A 19,288-nucleotide genomic window follows, 5' to 3' on the forward strand; every position below is an offset into this window, starting at 1 on the left:
TCAATATACCAGTCTGGTGCCTACAGCGTGGGCACACTACTACTTCTGATGAAACAGTGATGGGGCAATAATCTGTGGCAACGAATGGGCAACTTGGACAAGAAGCATCTTAAAATCACCTCAGCATGAACCCCCAGAGCTTAAGAGTTTCAGGACATAAGTCAGTTTAGTATCTTCAAATGTATGTATGTCACTCCTTCCTCTTTCAAAAGGCCACAAAATTGTGTCTGCCCACTTTGTCGTCTTGTTCCATTACACTTAGAGGAGCCTATATTTGTCACAGCTCTAGTGAAAACTTTCTATTTTTCATTTCTCCATTTCTCACTGCTCATCCTCCCACCATGCGTCACCTGTTTCCTTAACCTCCCACTCAAGAAACAGTGCTTCCCCTTTCCATCTTACATACATCATTGTTATAATTAAAAGTTCTGCTGACGACAGCTCATATGCAGAGCCTTGGGCTGAAGGAAAGGGGGAGGCTGTCTGAGCTGAGATGTTGGAGAGCCTGATATCCTACTGGGGCAAATGAGTTCTCAGAAATAGGAATGCAGATGAGCATGCTCCCTTGTCTAGTTTTCCTGGTCCCTCATCTCCAGACAGGCTGGTCTCCATTCTAGGACACCCCCAATGAAGTTGCTGTTCCACTGACAGCTACACATCTGGCAGTTCACAGTCCTTGTGGGATGACGACATTTTGCTCTTGCTGTCTCAATCTTGTTGTCTGCCACAAGTGTGGAGCTCTCATGCCTCAGGGAGCAGGTCTTTGCTTTAAAGGCTAAAGCAGAATGGAGGACCAAGTGTCACCATACAGAAGAAGTGTAACCAAAGAGACCCAACATATTTACATATTTAAACTTCTAAAGTGCTGTTAGCATAAGGTCTCATGTTTTCAGGTCCTAATTTCTGACTCCTATGGAATGTCTCTGTTCAAAGCAGTTGAACTGAAACATCAGTAAAATGTCTTTCCAATCTAAAAAATGGAAGATCTGAAGCATACCTGAGGGCAAAGCAATGTAAGAGTACGCATTTACAAATGGCCATTTCCATCAGCATTCCTGAGAGGGCTTCTGGAGGCAAAATACATGCAGTCAGATAGTTAGCTGGATGCCAGGAACTCCATAGCAGATTCATTTGGGATGCCTCCCATATGATGAGCAGGGCCGAAATGGGGGAAACAGATTCTCAATGGGTGGTTCTGGAGGATCTGAATGATCTGAACTCATTAGAAAATGGAAAAACTTTCAGAACATATATAGTTGGATTCAAGTAAACTAAAGTGAAACCAGTGATGGCACTTAAAAAGGTGTTAGGATATTTTTATTTATTTATTTATTTTTTTTATTGAAGTAAGGGAGAATCTGACAGTTGCTAAAACATGATTCAGAATGGCAGATACTGAGTGGAAGCAGTCAGGGAAGCTTTATCCTCCAGTGAATAACAAGAGTTTTGTGAAACAGGAGACAACAGCAGAAGAGAAATAGTAATGTATATTAGAGAAAACTTTATGCCAAATGAAAGTAATAAACTAATTGTGTTTACAAGCAGCAGAGAATCTGTATAGTCTGATATCCTAGGCCTAAGAAACACGCTATTCCAAGGTTAGATCAAATGTCTGTATCTATTACATACTGATGGAGATCAGAATTGCTGAAAGGGCAAGAAATGTAACAGTAGCAGGAGATATTAATTTTCCAAGTGCTTATTAGGCAAGTGTCACATCAGGGATTGATGAGGAAAGGAAAGGAAAGGAAAGGAAAGGAAAGGAAAGGAAAGGAAAGGAAAGGAAAGGAAAGGAAAGGAAAGGAAAGGAAAGGAAAGGAAAGGAAAGGAAAGGAAAGGAAAGGAAAGGAAAGGAAAGGAAAGGAAAGGAAAGGAAAGGAAAGGAAAGGAAAGGAAAGGAAAGGAAAGGAAAGGAAATGTTGCTGCATGAAGGAGCCTACAAAATACAAAACTTTTATACCAGCCCTGAACAACATGCTTCAAAATGACTCTGCTCAAGAGACTCTTTGTAGCAGTGACCATGCTTAGATTCAACAGTCTTGTCTATGGAACAAAAGCCAAAAAAACAGCTACAATGGAATTACATAGGAACAGGAAGGCTTGTTAAGAAGAAACTAAAATGGATGCCTGAAGGCTAGAATGTTTGCATGGTGATTATTTAAACATAACATGTAGGCATACATTTGCTCTAAGCTTTTGTGTATGGACAAAGCCATTGGAAAGACCAAAAGGGAAAGCTGACATGGCTAACAGCAGGATAAAGGAATTTATTGGAAGCAGAAGACTCTCTTCAGAAAATACAAACTGTGTCCAAGAATGGAAAATAGAGAGGATCATAAACTCTGGCAAGTTAAATGAAAACCACAACAAGGTCAGCCACTGAGAATCGCAGCAAAAATTTCCAAAGACTTAAAGGTCCATCACTGATGGCTCTGAAAGAAAGTAAGGCACCATGGGACACAAGGAAAAGTCTTCATGTGAATAACCTATTAAAAGAGGAGGATAAATGGTCAGTTTTCGCATCTGAGGGAGGTGTCCAGTGATGTTCCATAGGGTTTTGTTCCTGGTCTCCTACTGTTGAACCTGTTTATAAATGAGCCGGAAAAGGAGGCATATGGTGAGAAGACAACTGGGTGAAGTCACAAAGTTGTTATGCATAGTAGGGGTGAGATGCTTTAAAACTGTTCATGCTAGGCCAGTGTTATGTTAATGTGCCAGTATATGCTTGCACTGATCTTATGTTCTTTGAAAGACCCTGAGAAAGCCGAATGAGGACAACAATGAGGAGAAGAGAGGAAGATCAAGGTCAAAGGGTCAGAAATGTACAGATGGGAAGCCAGAGGGGGATGCAAGGCATGCCACCTTGAAGGCATCTGAGCAGCCAGTGCTCAGTGGTGATGTGCTGGGAGACCTGAGAGGAAAAGGGAATGGATATAGGCCTGCAGTCACCAGGATCCCCACCACCAGGCTTCCTCTTTCTGCTGCTGGGGGTGGTGGGGGAAGTTATCAGGAAGTCCCATGACTCAGTGGGACCTCAGAGGGGGAAGATATAGAGAAAAAAAAAGAAAAACACACACACACAAAAACCAAGAAAACACAACAAGGGGTTCTGGAGGCAGCAGGAGAGGGCCTGCACAAGTGGTCTGTGAACATGGTCAGGTCCCTGTTTGCCACCCAGTGATCAGGGCCCCCTGTGAAACACCTATGCCCCTGCTCCCAGGAGGATTTCCTGATCTATGCTCCTGGAGGGCCATGGGATCAGCTAGGAGTAACCCACTAGTATCCTTCATTTTCTTCTGATGTAAGAAGTCCCATAGCATGTATGTCCAGTCAGGACATACAGGGAAAGGAAAAGAGAGAGGACAGAGAGAGGAGTACCAGCAGGAGTAGGTATTCCTACAGCATGATTTGGGGACAAACCAGTTGAATGTTAGATCTCTGCTAAAACAGTGCATGGCCAGGAGTGGCAAGGACATGCGAAGTCCAAGAAGGAGCTCTGCAAGGCTGGGATTGTGTGGGGACAGCTCTTGCAAGATTCACTAGAGACAGCAGGTGGAAATCTGCTCCTTACCTCCTGGGGCAGGCTGCCAGGATGATCCCATCTGGAAGGTAAGCAGTGGAGAGTCCACCCACATCTGCAAACTGTGGTCCAAGATGTCCCTAGTCCCAGCAACACAGGCACCATCTAGCACACTGATGATAAAAGAGAAACCAGGGATGCATCAGAAATGAAATTTTAGTGCACACTGCTAGTGGACACTGCAGTTTGAATGCAGCAGCTTGGCCTGCTCGGCCACCAGTAGCTCTCTGCCTCTGCTGGACACAAGATGCAGATGAGGTGGGACTTCAGCACAGCCTCACTCCAATTCTTGCTCCCTTCTGTCTCAGAAGAGTGGCCGTTTGTGTATAATTAATTAGGTGTTATTTATTCAAGTGGCATCAGAATATAGTCTGTAGAACAAAGCCTGAGCCGCACAGCAGGTCACAGGGCCAGTTTTTTAGGTTTTAGTATTGCTGGATTGCCACTGTTTAAACAGCAAGGACAGCCTGAATCACCGTCAGGGCAGAAAAGAGAACTTTGTCCTTAAACATTTCTGACTCCAGTTTATGAATAATCTGCCTACCTCTCATTAGCTGCAACCTGGAAACTCTCGGTTGCTTTTAACTGTTGGCATAGTCAGTGTCAAGTTCCCAGTAAGACAGAAAAGTGTCTGCATCTCTGCTGGGCCCCTCAGAGCTCATGACTGCTCTTCATTTGTTGCTCTGCATTCTTTTGTCACCTTTCTTTTGACTGACAGCGCCTAGGATCTGTTCTTATGCACAGTATATTATTTAAAAAAAACCAAAAAACAAAAAACAAACAAACAACAAACAGTTGTCTGCTGAAACATAAAACCAAAGCCTTCCTGTTTTTGTCGGTTGAACTGATACAGTTTTTATTGCTGCACAGGAGATTGATAATCATAAAAATAAACAACCCCCTCCTCCCCCGTAGCTACATAATAAAGGTGAGGCACATGGACGAATCACGTTCGAAACAGGAACCTAACTGCAGTGGAACAGTGGACCTTTGATTATCATATCTAATGCAGAAAAATCTGTGTCTTGCCAGAAATGCTAAATGCTGTTTTGACATCTCTGCCTTAACCTTCAGTGCTTCTCTGTGGAGAGCTCTGGGCACCTTGTGGAGACCTAAGGTTTTTGTTTATTTGTTGAAGAGGTAAGGGAATATCCAGCATATTTAACTCTCTGAGAGAACACTCTTCTCCTCCTGATGGACACTGGCAATCAGGGGCAAATGCATGAAATAAGAAAGACCTTTTGCAACCATGTACTGGAATAAAAAATAAGACTGACCCACTATCTGAGTATCTGAGGGAGCCAGAACCTATCTGGTTCACAGAAAAAGGATATGATCCCACAAAAAGCATTCTCAGGACTCCAGCTACACTGGGAAAAATATTGAGACTTAACTTTTTAACCTTGTCCCATGAATCCATCCTACATCCTTGTGCTTCTAGCCTCATTTCCCACAGAGAATGAAATTTCTGTGATCATGCCATCTGGCTGTCTATCAGCCAGTATGTTCCGAACCTGCTTTCTATCAAGCTGACAGAGGGATAGGGGCTCAAAGAGAGTTAAGTGCCTATGAAATTCATGAAAATCAGTAGCTGGGTCAAAGACAGAGACCCAAAGGAGCGCCCTTGCTAGAGGAAAGGTGGGCAGAACACTGCCACTTCACACGCTGCTTGCTAATGTCAGTCATGACGTGCAGGGCTCTGGACTCACCAGAGCAGATGGTGCTCCTTGCTCAGCGAGGTCCAGGGCTTCCCGTTGGTGTAGGGAGTGATACGGAGAGGGAAGGGGAGGAAGAGGCAGTAGGGCACATCTGTAGGAAAGCAGATCTCATTAGGCCCACAGAACGACATGTTTAATGATAAACTTCCACTTACACAGCCCTGCAGTTTCTGAGGGCCCTGCAAAGATCACAAATGTGGATCTATTTGTCACAGAGAAGCCTGACAGGCAGTCATTGCCTTCTCCCTCCCACACCCATACCAATCCCATGGCTTCTACTGAACTCCAGTGGAGAGAAACTCAGGGTAGCTTCCAGGGCTCTGGAAATCACAGGCATGTTCTTTGAAACCACATGAGGTATTTGAAGTTAGAACGGAAAGTACAGCCCAGTTCAAAGTTTCCCTAAAGAAAAATCCCAGCCAGGGAAAGTTTAGAAGCAAAATGGTTTCTCCTCCCCCAGCAAAGGGAGTTTCAGTTTTTGTTTTTTGTGTGTTGCTCTCTGGCTTCATGTGTTTTTCTTTGGAACAGCAGCTGAGCTCAGAAACACTTTTGGAGGAAAAGGGCTATTTTGCTTGAAGCTGTGCCTGTCCTAGAGGGAAAAACCATGTGTTTTAGAAGTCCTAACTCCTGTGTTTTAGCAGAGAAATAATGTAGTTTAACATCACCTTGGCAAGTGTGTGTGGCATGTACATTTCCCAGATCAAACCTAAGCTTGCCCCTTTATGATTACCTGTTACTGCAGTTCTGTGTGGGCACATTTGTGACCTCAGATTTAAGCATGCCACAGACCCCCTAGACTACATCTGGTCAGGTCATTTTCAGAAAGATTACCCCGGGCTGACCCACAGCAGGGGCAGTAGCTCTCTGTGGTTTGCTCTGCATGGGTTTCCCCACAGTGGAAGGGGAGGTACAGGAGATTTTTGCCTCTCAATTGCTTTATGAAGGGTAAACATGCAGCTCTGCAGGACTGACAGTACGAGGCACTTGGGTGAAAGCTGAGTGCCCTTCTTGGAGGTAGGCTTGAGGTGACTAACTCATGGGGACAGAAGAGCCATTATTTTAGTGAAGGACAGATGTGAAATATATTAACTGGAGCCCTCTTCTCTCCAAGATTTCCTTCAGCAAAAAAATCCCACCCCTCACTTCTGTCTTCTCCTCAAGGGCTCTAGTGTTTCACACAGGAGAAAGCAGCGAGGGCTCAGGATTTTCTCTCCCTCTAGAGAGATACACCGGGATTTACATTTCACTTGTATCTGTCTTGTGGACTGAGGTCCTTGAAACTGGAAAGCACTAACAGAAGAATAGAGCTCAGAGCCTGCTATATTTACCACATTGTCCTATGAAGACAGAAGCCTTAAAAATAAGTAGGCTACTTCAGCAGCGAGGCCCCCAGTGAGACTGCTGCCTGACTTCGCTCACAGCTCAGACTGGAGCTTCCCAAAGCATTACCCACCCACGGAGCTCACCAGTCTGAGTTGGACATCTGCAAGCTGAGGACATCTCAAACACACTTGTCCTCACAAAGCTTTCTGGAGGTGATTTGGATTTAGGGTGCTCAGCTTGATGTGTCTTCCAAGAACCTGGTTTTCAAAGGGGGCTGACCATACACTGTCCACCCATCAAATCTAATCAAAAGCTTGTAAGTGACTACTTGCCACCTTGGTGTCAGTAGCCTAAAGACAGCAGCCAGAACTATTTTCCAAAAATAACACGTCAGCAGCTTTCAAAGTTTCGTGATTTGTAAATGCTTCTGCGATCAACCTCAGACTTCCTCAAAAATTCTTCTCCAAGGGGAAACAGTTCTTACAGATCACAAGGACTTTTTTTTTTTTTTTTTTTTTTTTTTTTAATTTCTTTCAGATATCTAGAGGGGATGTCCAAACAGTTCCTCTGCTGGGAGCTGCCTTGTTTTCTTTTCATAAGGAAATTTTCCAGCACATAAGTTGGTAGAATGATGTCACTCTAGCTGCCCTTGTTTTTTTTTTTTTTTAAATGACAGAATACACTGGAAGAGATGCTTCTGCTAAATCATGACTACCTATGCGAAGAACTACATGCTGTAAGTTCCCGATTAGCCCTAAGAGCCGAGTCACACTGCCCTCCTGGTGTTATGAGCTGAGGGTTTACTTGTGTTTTCAGAAATGCCACTGCATATGGCCAACCTTTTCACAAACACTCTCCTGTTAGACAAACAGAAAAAAAGGCTGAGAGGGGATTTCAGGAGGCTGGCATTTCACCAGTCAAGAGGGAGGTTCTTGCAGTGCCAATTTTTGATGCCCTTCATGCTGACCCACAGCACCCTATGATCAATGATATCTCTGTTGAGATCAGTGCAGGAGAGGGGGGTGGGAAATAATAATACAAGAGAGGGGAGGTGCTACCACTGCAGGCGGTTAGAGAAATGGGAGGGGCCCGACTGATGTGATGGGAGGAGCACTGGCTCCTACACGTAGGGATTTTCCCTGTGACATGGGGCACCTCGAGATAAGTTCTGGGGGGGATTCCCCAGCCCGTCTCCAGAAATATCACTCTCGAAGCAGTAGCAGTTTCACTCTGCTCTCACAGTCTGTCCTGTGAAGAGGCACAGTGCTGCTGCTCTGTGATTTGAAGCAATGAAAGCCATGTCTACAGCAGCCTACGCTCTGGTCGTCACCCTGTGCAATGGTAAGTGGGGAGCATCACACTTTTCACACTTTTCTACGCTTGTGGGGCTATGTTTTGGGAAGACGGGAAGCATTACATAGGCAATCACTTTTAAATGCAATGTGTACCTGTGCTTTGCAGTGTGGTGCTTGGTCCATGGGGCTGCTGTAGCTGGCCCAGATGTTGCTGTGAGATGTGATGAAGAAGCGCTGCTGCCCTGTAAAGTTCTCCAGGACTCCTTGGTCACCTACCAGACAGTGTCTTGGTACAAAGTAAGAAAAATCCTAAGTTACTTGAGCGGTCTGCTTTGCTTTCGTACCTGATACTGGCGTCTCTTGTACAAAAATGGGTTATTTTATGAAGTGGCATCCTCCTGTCAGGGCAGCAGAGATAAGGCAGCAATGAGAGCATTTGAGCTGATCACAGGGAACAGGAGTTTTCCATGTCATTGTAGACAGACTGAGCGTAATCCTTGAATTGCTCCTGGCCTGCTTTTCTATCTAACAATTGCTAGCCTGCAGGGATCAGAATTCAGGGGATGTCCCATGTACAGCCTGCCAAATATGACTCCAAAGAGGAGTCTTTCCAGGATTTTTCTTGAAACCTTACAACATTATTGATATTGTTGCTTGGTTAATCTTCCCCCAAACAGGAGATTATTTTTTTTTTCTTTTTTCTTTGAAATGGAAGAACTAAACAAATAACTGCATTTCTTCAGAAAGATTTGGCTAGTTGGGATGGGCATATTGGAAGAAAATGCAGACCGCAGACAGAGAGTAAGAACTTCTCAGTTATCTTCTTGTAGTCACAAAATAAAAGCCACATCTAGCTGCCCTGGGTCAGAATCTCCATCTCCAATGCAGGAGTACCCTGCTTGCCATCTATTTGTGGGAGAGCTACAAGGATACATTGGCTAATGAGCAGAAAGCACTGCTAACCACTTTCAAGATGAAATTTCTTATAAACTAATTTGTCCACTGGTTGAACAAGCGGTGGCCGACTTGCTGCACAGCACTGTGTGCTTGCATCTCAGTGCATAGTTTCAGTTTACAGTGTGCCAAATTAACACACAGAAAGGATAGCTTTGCTGTGCCCCGTTCCTCACTCCCAGCCATGTATTCCTGCTGCTTGCTGTGGGCTAGCCCTGGTGGTCCTCTGGTTGCCTGCTAATCCAGCTCGCTGTTGATTGTTGTAATAGTGGAAGATCTATTTGGGAATTTAAAATGTTGTAGTTACAGAGTTATTTTCCCATCTGATGGGGGAGCAGTGGAAGGGAGGAAGGGGGAAATTATTCCCCCACAGTAAATAAATAAGCTGTGTCATTAGGTGGGGATTCTGTGGCTGAAACTTGCAATGCATCTGAATTTCAGTGTTGTTACAATAATAAGCATCAGCCTAACAACTAGATGATACCTGCAACCCAAAGGTGCCTACCTCTATCAGATCTGTTACAAACAAGTGTTGATGAGCCCCTCAGCAACTGCAGCATCTATAGTCTCCTTTTTCCAAGATGCTGGGTTCAATGCAGGTGAGAGACACAGAAGAGAGAACCTTTGGTTGAACATCACTGTGGAAGGTGGGGCAGACATCAATTTATTCTTGTTTGCCTTCTGCTTCAAAGGCTGGGTAAGGGCGTGTATTTTCCATACCTCTTTGCTTGCCCCAGTTTGGCTGTGTGTTGTTGTCCCCATCCCAGACTTCACAAGGAGGTTAGCGGAATGACAGGTTTTGACTAGGCTACCCAACACAGAATTAATCTCTTATTTAAAAAACAACAACTGAAGGAATAATCAATAAACACCACATTTACCCCCGAAGGGCTAATTAAAAGGTAATTCTGACAAATAGTACGAAATTTCAGACAGTAAAGTTCAAACAGCTTTTAGGGTAAATCTTTTGTATGAGGTCACTTTGAAGTGTGCAATAAATGCAAGCAATTAACCTTTGCTCCTGCTGCTTTAAAAAAAATTACGGTGACAACATTACAGTGCTGCACATGCAGCTGTTTGCACAGGGTGAATATGTGGTGAAAAAAAACAACAACCTTTTTCCCCACTGGCACCTATGCATGCTCCAATAAATTCAGAGATACTTTTAAATAGCTTTATATGATATGCTAAAAAAAAGAAAAGAAAAACAAGAAGAAAAGAACAACAAACTGCCATTTTAAAGTACCTGCTGTGTCAGTTCTGTGTGAAGGAGTTAATACTCTGGTGTCAAAATCCAGCTGAAAGTAAAAAGGAAGCATTACATTTAACAGTTCCTTCGCTGTTGCTAACGCCGCGTACTGCAAATAGGCATGTATGTGTTTAACCTGTCAAACGCCCAGTATTCTTGGAGCCAGCAGGGTTATTTGTAGGCACAAAATCAAGCGTTTGAGTAATCCTGTGCAGAATTAGGATCAAAGTCAGTCAAGCTCAGACAAAATGATTGTTACTTCGAAATATTTAAAGTAAGCATGCCTAGTGCATGGAGAAGGTAGAGGACCAAGTCCTCCTCCTCCTCCTCCAGCCTGCTGCAGGTCTCACCCCGTTCATTAAGTGGCCTTGAGAAAATTAGTGAGAAACTTTTCATAATGATGCTGCCCGCCAAGGGTGGTCCATTCTGAGGGGTGTGGAGCAACCCGTGTGCCATAAAACTATCAGCATTGCAGATGTTTGCCAACTGAGAAATGAAAACTAGGGCATTTTTGCAAAAGCACACAGGCATTGGCAATTGCATGTGGAAATACTGGTTTGAATGTCTATGGCCCATCTATGAAATGAGAGTCTGGGCAATGAAACTTTAGCTAGCGTTCTGCCTCACAGAGCTATTGGAAACTGAACAGTTTCTCTTTGTATAGTACATTGAAAATGAGAACCACTTCATAAAAATGTATAATTATCACTTTATATCCAGTTCGAAAATCAAGTTGAAACACACAAATGAAGTCCCACTGGATATTTAGCTATGTTGCTCATGTAGTACTCAGAACAGTCTTAATTTAAAACAAATTTTGAGGAAGAGGATAGAAGGCTATGCTACAGTGGAGAGAAGTCTGTTAACTTTATAACACTTCCCCGAAAAATATAAAATTGTGGCAGAATTAGAGGGGGAAGTCAAATTACAAAATGAAGAGAAACTTTATAGATGTTTAACATTAATCTCACCTTCCTTCAAAGGAAATTACTTTTGCAAAATGTGCATAGTTATTATCTATTAGCATAGGTAAATAGTTGCTAAATTGCTTCAATCTATTTTGCAACCTACCCAAAGAAACACAGTCAAACTCAGACATCTATCTGGCTTCAGGTGGCTCCTAGGCAGGAAGAGAGCAGTGGAAGTGATTTCATGACCAAAACATTTCTGTTGTCTGACCTGAGCTAGGGCATCCTACACAATAGCAAGGCTGTTTGCATGAGTCAGAGGGCTTTTCCAGTGGGGCTGGCTAATGCCAATTCCTTTACTGCTGCTTTGGGTTTGTTTTGTTTTTGTTGTTTTTCTCTAAAGCACAGGCAGAATTCAGTCACGTGTGCCCCAAACTTATATCAATTTTAGAGAAAAAAAACTTTTTTTCCTTCAAATTTAATGCTCGTATCTCTACATGACACCATATAGGAAGCATATGGATGCACCTTCAGTGCTAATCAAATGTGAAAGTGCTTTTGTGCTGCAAAATGTACCTATTAAGTGGTTTCAGCTCAGTTGCAATTCATTATATGTTGGCTATCAGGCATTGCCAGAATTCTAGATATTTTACTTTCAGAAAATAAATTCCTTCTGGCTGCATATAGAGTTTTTAGATCTCTTTAGCAGTCAGAAATTTCAACCTGGCCTTTATTCATGGTAAATTTTAAACAAAACTATTTTTACGATCATCCCACCCTCAGAAAAAAAAATAAAAAATTGTGTTAATACATTCCACCTTTAAACTTACATCAGTTTTGGGCCTGGACCATTTTGCTTCAAATAAAAATTTGCTTTTATAGGAAAAATGGATTGTATTGGCAGTTTGATTTACCTGGGAGCCAAAGTGCCACCTTAATCTGGGAAAAGTGTGATGAGAAAAGGTGTTTAATGACAGCAGAGAACATAAATTGACTTAAAATCAGCTTGCTTTCACACATACATGATAAAATTAAGTTTTAATTGATTAGTTGGGTACAAGTGCTACAGCATGGGTGAACTGCCTTTGTTTAGTGGCAAATCTTGGAAGCATTGTTCTACTTATTTCTCAGAATTCATCCAGTCAGAAAACAGAAATATATCAGCTCAGCAGTATTTTCAGTCATACCTATCCCATTTTAATATCCATAGTATCACCACTCTTAACCAATATGTTCCAGGCCAGGAGAAACTTACAGGAATCAGTCAACTGGCTAGAGAATACATATAAGAAAATCATAACCTCTTTAGACCAAATGTTTCCAAGCTTTTGGGAAGTGGAAAATCTTTCTGTTAAACTCACAAAAATAAGGCAGCTAGAGAAGGGTTCTCAGTTCCGCGTCCAGTTGTGTTTTGAATAAGTCCAAGGATGGAGACTCCACAACCTGTGCCAGTTCAACCACCCTTGCAGTAAAAAAAGGCTTTCTTACGTTGAAGTTGAATGTCCTGAGTTTCAGTTTTTGCCCATTGCCTCTTGTCCTGTCACTGAAGCCCACTGAGAAGATTCTGGCTCTGGTTTCTTTATCCTGCCCTCTCCCCCCCAAGGGGTGTTTATACATAGCAGGATGCCTCAAGCCTTGTGTACTCTGGGTTGAAGAGTCCCCACTCTCTCAGCTTCAATTTGTATATCAGATACTCTGAGTCCTTAATTAACTTTGAGGCCCTTTGCTGAACCTGCTCCAGCATGTCCTAGGGTGTCCCAGGAGGCTGTTCACATTCTTTGCAAGAAGGGCTCATCACCAGCTCCTGGTCACCTTGGCAGCCACCAGGACTCTCAGGTCTTAATTGTGGTCCTTGCTAGCTTCTGGTCCCTGTATATGTGACAAGGGCAAAACAACAGAAAAACCCCACATAAACTCACATTTCTTTTTCTCTGTTTAATGTTCTCAATGGAGAGTTTTATGCAAATAAGCAGAGTGATAGTGCCTGCCTACAGGTCCTCACTTCCCAGCAAAACTCATGCTTCAGTTGTCCCCGGCAGACAACATGGTTTTGAGACCCTTTCAATGCAAATAGGCTCAGTAGTGTTCTGATGGGCACCCACAGGTCTCATGATTTGTTTTTTTGATTTTGGTAAAGCCACTAACAATGAAGGTGGCAGCAGGAAAAGCCCAACTCCCCTTCCTCCTGCTGGAGGTGGTGAGCAGGGGGAGGCAGCGTGCTGTGGCTCACTCGCCAGCATAGCAGAAGGGAAATGAAACAGACATAGGCAGAAAGCATTTTGTTACTGATTAAAGGAGAGGATGGTCCCTACATAAGTGGATTGACGTCACCAACAGCATTTGCTTCGATCCCTCTGAGCTCACGGGGAATTAATTGGTTGAAACCCCTAGAAATTACCTCCGGCTGTTCCTTCACCTGGAGGAGACTTGGCATGAATTGGTGCTGGGTGATCATAGGCACCTGAGCCACAAATGATCTGTCTGGTGAGAGTCTGCCAAGTAATTTACAAGGGGGTGGCAACACAGTGGCATTTTTGTAATTTTAATTTGGTTTGGGGAAAAAGTAAGCTTGAACAGAGCTAGAGGCAGACTGCTGAATGCTTCTAGGACTTCCCTTTAAATGACTGGGCCATCCTGTGAAAACTTGCTCAGTTGTTTCCTTGCTACTTGTGGAATTTAAAAGGGGAGGGCTTGATGCTTTTTGATGAGGTAGCAGGAGATGAGATTGAAACGGAGAAAAGCTTGGTTCAAGTGTCAGGGCAAGGATCGCTGTGGTCTTTGAGTAAGAATGGATGTGCTGCATGTAGAGGCTGGGAAAATGCCACCAGATGTCTCTGTAGCCTCAGAAATGTAAGGGAGGCTGCCGGGCACATGGTCAACACCAAGCCTGCCTGCCTTTGCTCCCCACTGAAGGGGAGATTTAATGGAGAAGAAGCAGCACACAAACCCAGAATTAAACCTGTGCCCATGAACCTTTCCTCCTCCATCCCGACGGCAAAGGTTCATGAACCCCCATCCAGGTCACTCCTGGTTTCTCCCCAAGTGAGGGAGCCAGATTAGGCCACACAGTAATTTTGTCTTCTATTTTGGGGACAGGCATGTAGTTCATGCAGCCCTGAGGACGGTGCTTTGCCTTACACAGAGGGAGTCCTTCTGGCTTGCCTGTCCCCATGGTACTGTCACAGTACTTGTGACTGTAATTATGCTTAAACCAAGCTCCTCAGAAAGCTTTGGAGGCAATAATCAAACCTCAGTGCCCCCATAAAAATAAGGAAGATAAATAATCCAAAATCTCACTGGGAATAAGTGCACAGTCAGGCATAGGATATGTGGACTTCGTTTGCTTCTCCCTTATACCAGCAGTTATTACAATTGCATACAGAACGATCAAAGTGTTTTTTGATCCCCAAGTCTCAGCCACAAGAAATCACTATGTCATTTACCATCCAGGACAGCAATTATTTAAGCTATCAGTAATGTATTTATTTATTTATTTATTGGTAAATAAAAAAAAAAAAAAAAAAAAAAAAAGAAAACAAACCATCAAACAAAAATCCAGGGCAGCCAGGCTTGTTCTCCTTAGTGCCCTATGGGCAGTTTTATATTTCAGTGAGGAAGGGGATGGTAAAGGAAGCGAGAATGGTGAAAATTAGATCTGAGGGAGGTCAACTCTATCCACTTAACTGCTATTGACCCACTTGTAACCAGACCTGGACCCAGCCCATGCACTAGGATTGCTCTGGCTGCCGCTCTGACAATGTGCAGGGCCTGAAGGTATTTCAGTCCCAGTAGCAAAGTGAAGTCCTGACAGCCTGAAAACCACCATAGGTACTGCTCATCTCTTAGCTGCCTGGGATTGAGCATAATCAGAAAGAGAAGCTGGGGTAATTTTATGGGGGGATTAAGAGGAAGAAGGTACTTTCTTCCCTCTTGCTGTATATAGCGTGGAAAGTCCCAGGGAATTACTGCTCCTTGTTTCAGTTGATGTGCTTAAAAAACCAAAAAGACAAAAAAACACACACAAAACTTTCTGAGAAAGGACCTTAATAATTAGGAAAATCTTGTACTTTTGTCTAATTCCCCAGTTCCTGAAAAGTTCCCCAACTGGTATTTTACACCACTTTTTGTTTTCAAAGAACAAAAGCATGACAGAGCATCAGGCCCATATTTCTCTCCAGATTCCCAAGTATGCTTTCTTCATGCAAACACATGAAAGAGAAACCAGATACTCCTAGCCTTGTGTTAATTTTAATAACTTACAGTGTAACTGCTATACCCTGATGCAGTAGCTATACTGGCAGTAAGTAAGCACAGACATGCAACCCAAAAATATGCCTGTTAAAATAAAATAATAAATAATAATAAAAAAGCTTTGCCTTACGTTAGTTATAGCTTTGGCTGAAAAGCTGAGCCTTGGACTGTATGAGCTAGCTCTGGTCCACAGAAAGCCTGAATTCATTACCAGGAAACCTTCACAGAGGGCAGGCTGCCTCAAATCCCAGGGAGCAGCATCAATGAATAAGAATGGACACGGGCTAATTCAAACCCTTCTCCCATCTTTCAAATCAAGTTAGGGATTCCTCTCTTCTTTGTGGTTCCCAGCCAATTGTCATTTTCAGCGCATCCTATTGCCCCGCAGTACGAGCTGTTCTGGGAATACGCTTCATTCCTCCAGCAGCCTCTCAGCAACGCCAAGGAATGTAGCTCTTCTGGTTACAATTAAGAAATTCAACATACAAACGCTCCCAAAGCACACCAAAAACCTGCTTGTGACCTTCACGCAACTGCATCCAAAGGAGTCAAAGCAATTTGTGCTCTGTGGTTCCAACGAAGAGCTGAGGGGAGAGGGGCGCTCCCACTCCTCCAGAGAGGCCCCGTGGTTTCAGGCACTGGGGTCACAAAAGCTGGTGTAAGGCAGCACAAACCCCAGGCCTGCACTCCCTGCTACGCTCTCCTGGGGAAGCCTGGTCCCTGAAGCCACCTCTCACAGCGGGATAGGCCACCACTTTCTGCCGCAGCTCCCTCCCTGTGGGCTGTCTTTCCCTCCTGGAACCATGCTGGGGCCTCTGCTCAGAGGCTTTGAGAGCACATTTCTACCACTGCCTTTCACCACGTAGCATCTCGGCCAGCATTTTGTCCAAGTGAGGCAAATTACGAATAGTTCTGCAAGTGCTCGTAAGCACTCACTTTCTTAAATGCAGTGTTTATTTAAGGAAAAAAAAAATCAAGTACTTTTGGGTTGGAATGTGAATGTATTGGATGCTTTTGAGCTTCTTTCCCCACCTCGCTTCAGCCTCTGCATTTTCAGTCATACATGTAAGCCAGCTTTAAAACTCTTTCTCCTAAAGCTTGGGATGATGTGGTTGCCCATGACAAGAAACATATTTGTGTTTTCCAGATGGCTAGAGATGGTGATGGAGTAGCGTGGAAAATCCTTGATGTGGAATCTCATTATCCGAAAGGACTTGGAGGGTCCCTGGAGCTCACCAATGACACCTTTTCGCTGAGGATCAGAAATGCTACCAGCCAAAACAGTGGCACATACAAATGCACTTGGGGGGAACAAGGAGGAGAACACAATCTAAGTGGCACTGTCACACTAAAAGTAACAGGTATAGTTATGGTTCTTAGCTGCTCCATGGTCTGCGTGGCATTTCACAAAAACAACAGTTCAAAAATATTTTACAGAACAGTGTAACACTTTGTGTTTTACATTTTAGGTTGCCCTGGAATAGAAGATGAAAAACTAAGAAAATACAAAGCTGAGCTTTTCATGCTGACTTGCCTCGGGATTTTTTACTTGCTGCTCATCTTTTTTACCTGTGTAAGTAATTCTCTTTATCACAAACATAACAACTAACCCAAATCACCAGAAATGCCCTGCTTGTTTTCTCTGCCTGCACCACCTTAACAAAGCCAGTCAGAAGTTGGCCATCATACTAATTTATGACCGTATCCTTTAAATACTCACACAGTATTTTTGAAACCAGACAGAAACTCAGGTGCACAAGTAACACAGGATGGAGCCCCAAAGAGATAAAACATTTCACTCCACCCTGAGCTAACCTAAAACAGACAGTTATTTTCCTGCACCCTGCTGCTCATTTCTGCTTCCAGTTACTCCAAGTGCAAGTTGTTCTCTGGTTCAAGAGTTTAACAGCCCTTCTGGTTTGGTACTTGGGAGCAGAATTTGCCCAGACAGAGGCGCAGACATCTGGGATCCTCTCCCCACCCCTGACACTGCTTTGTGTGACAGCCTAGTGAACGAATTCAAGTCCATCTATTTTTTGCTTCAGCTCCTACACCTAAAACAGCAACAATCCCATGTCAGATGGGCATTTTTTGTCAAGTTCTTTGTTCTTAAACTTCTGCTTTAAGATCTTTCAGGGAGAGTTAATCTGGAATTGTAAATTAACATTACAAGCAAAGGCAGCCATTAATAGTTCAGCAAAGCATGCCATCCATTTCCTTAGATTCACTTGGCAAAAAGCTGATGAGCGTACTGAACAGAAAAGCACTAGTGTAGAATCATCAGATGAATACATTGCAACATAAATACCCATTCCTCTTTGGAGGTTTTATCTCTACCCTTAATTCTTACTGGTAGTTCTGGAGAAGGTTAGGAGAAGAGCAAACACAGGAGCAAACGCGTGCCGTGTCTGTGATAGCAGGGAAGTCCCCCCATCCCCTCATCGTGCACAAAACTCAGGAGGCCTCTGTTTTATGACTTAGAGGCGTCATGGGCTTTGGGTTTCAGAGCAGTGCAAAGACTAGCTACATCTCCAAACAATGGGTTTGTTCTGCTTTCCCCTTCCTCTGAGATTGCAATGAGATGGAGCTACAGGTAGGCGTTATTAAAACCAAAACAACCCCAACAATTTGGGAGGCCAAATTTAACTTTTGTTGCCTATTTCATATTTGCCTTATTGTTTTGTTCATCAGCAGATGAATCATAACTGTTGATTGGAGAATATCTAATTAGCTGCAGCTAAATGTAGCTTTTCATGTACCTTCAGGGAGCAATTAAATTTATGCCTGTCTCCTTTTTAGATTGACAATCCTGCCAGTAATTTGTGCCATTCAGACTAAAGTTTGACAAGATAAATCTTGTAGGAATTTGTTAGGATGAAAGTATGAAAGCAAGGATATCACTCAGAAAAAGACAGATGCCTCAGTTCTGCTCAATGTCCTGAAAGAATTTCAGATCTCTGAAGAAATCTCCCTCTGAAGAAATTAGATAAAAAATGTCCAGTTTTAGTGGTGCTAATAAAATAAAAATAAAAATAATAAAAAAAAAGCAGAGCCATATCAGAAGATAAGCATTCTGATGGGATTACCTGTAACTTAGTCTTGGGTGAGAGTCCATTCTCAGGTATCAACATAGCTTTCATCAATGTTTAATATTGCTCTGTTCTCACAAAGGAGCTTCATTATTTAAAACGTCTGTTAAGTTCTTACAGGTTGCCTTGTCCTCCCTTTGTCCTCCCTGTGCCTGATCTCCACTAAATTCAGAAGTGGCATTAAGTTTAAGAGTGGTGGCAGGACTTGGGCTTCACCTTGACAACTTGATGAAAATACTTTGGAGACAGGCCTGTATTGAGGACAGGTGCAAACACACTTAATGCAAAACCTACTCGTTTAAAAATTTGAATTAAATAGAAATTGCCCTCTGTGACTGAGGGTTTTGCCCTATAAAGCTTGCTCACTGCACGAGAAACAACAGCTTTTCTTTATGCTGGGTGCTTCTGTTGACAAATAAATTTAAAAGGTGTAATGAGCTATGGTTAGCAAGAAGAAAAAGCAAATTTTTTGAACTTTGAAAGTTTTGTGTTTCACGGGAACTCTCAATTTTAAACTTTCTTTTCTGATTTTTGTTCTAGACATGCCTAAGAAAAGAGAGTATGTCTCCCAGTTATAAGAACAGCAAAGATGAGAAACACATGCTCACCCTCCTCAACGTACAAGAAATGAAAACTTTCCAGGTTTTAAATGGTGACAGCATGTGCAAAAACGGGGTTACGTCAAGCTCTGTCTAAGCTGATGCTGTTGATGGCACCATGGACTCATCAGTAAACATATGACGTGGGATGAGTAGCTGGGTGGTACGGAGAGGAGAGGAACAACGACATACGGCCTCTTCAGGACTGCCTGATGGCACGGGTAACCCGTCAGTGATGCGCTTGTGCTGGACAAGCCTTCAAAAAGTGTTGGTACGCACTACAGTAACTTTTGGTGCTAGGCGGCTAACAAATGCCATTACA

At 43.2% G+C, this 19,288-nt stretch overlaps 1 protein-coding gene across 1 annotated transcript; it reads left to right on the forward strand.

The window, feature by feature from the left end:
• Positions 1-7,910: 7,910 nt before the first annotated feature.
• CD83 (CD83 molecule) lies at positions 7,911-19,063 on the forward strand (the record flags this gene model as incomplete). The annotated part of the gene is made up of 5 exons (XM_084281618.1): positions 7,911-7,962; positions 8,083-8,213; positions 16,426-16,639; positions 16,748-16,851; positions 18,908-19,063. The coding sequence occupies 5 exons, from the start codon at positions 7,911-7,913 to the stop codon at positions 19,061-19,063; spliced, it is 657 nt and encodes a 218-aa protein (XP_084137744.1).
• Between the last annotated feature and the right edge of the window lie 225 nt (positions 19,064-19,288).

Source organism: Netta rufina (assembly GCF_964035555.1).
Source record: "Netta rufina genome assembly, chromosome: 2".
Taxonomy (NCBI): Eukaryota; Metazoa; Chordata; class Aves; order Anseriformes; family Anatidae; genus Netta; species Netta rufina.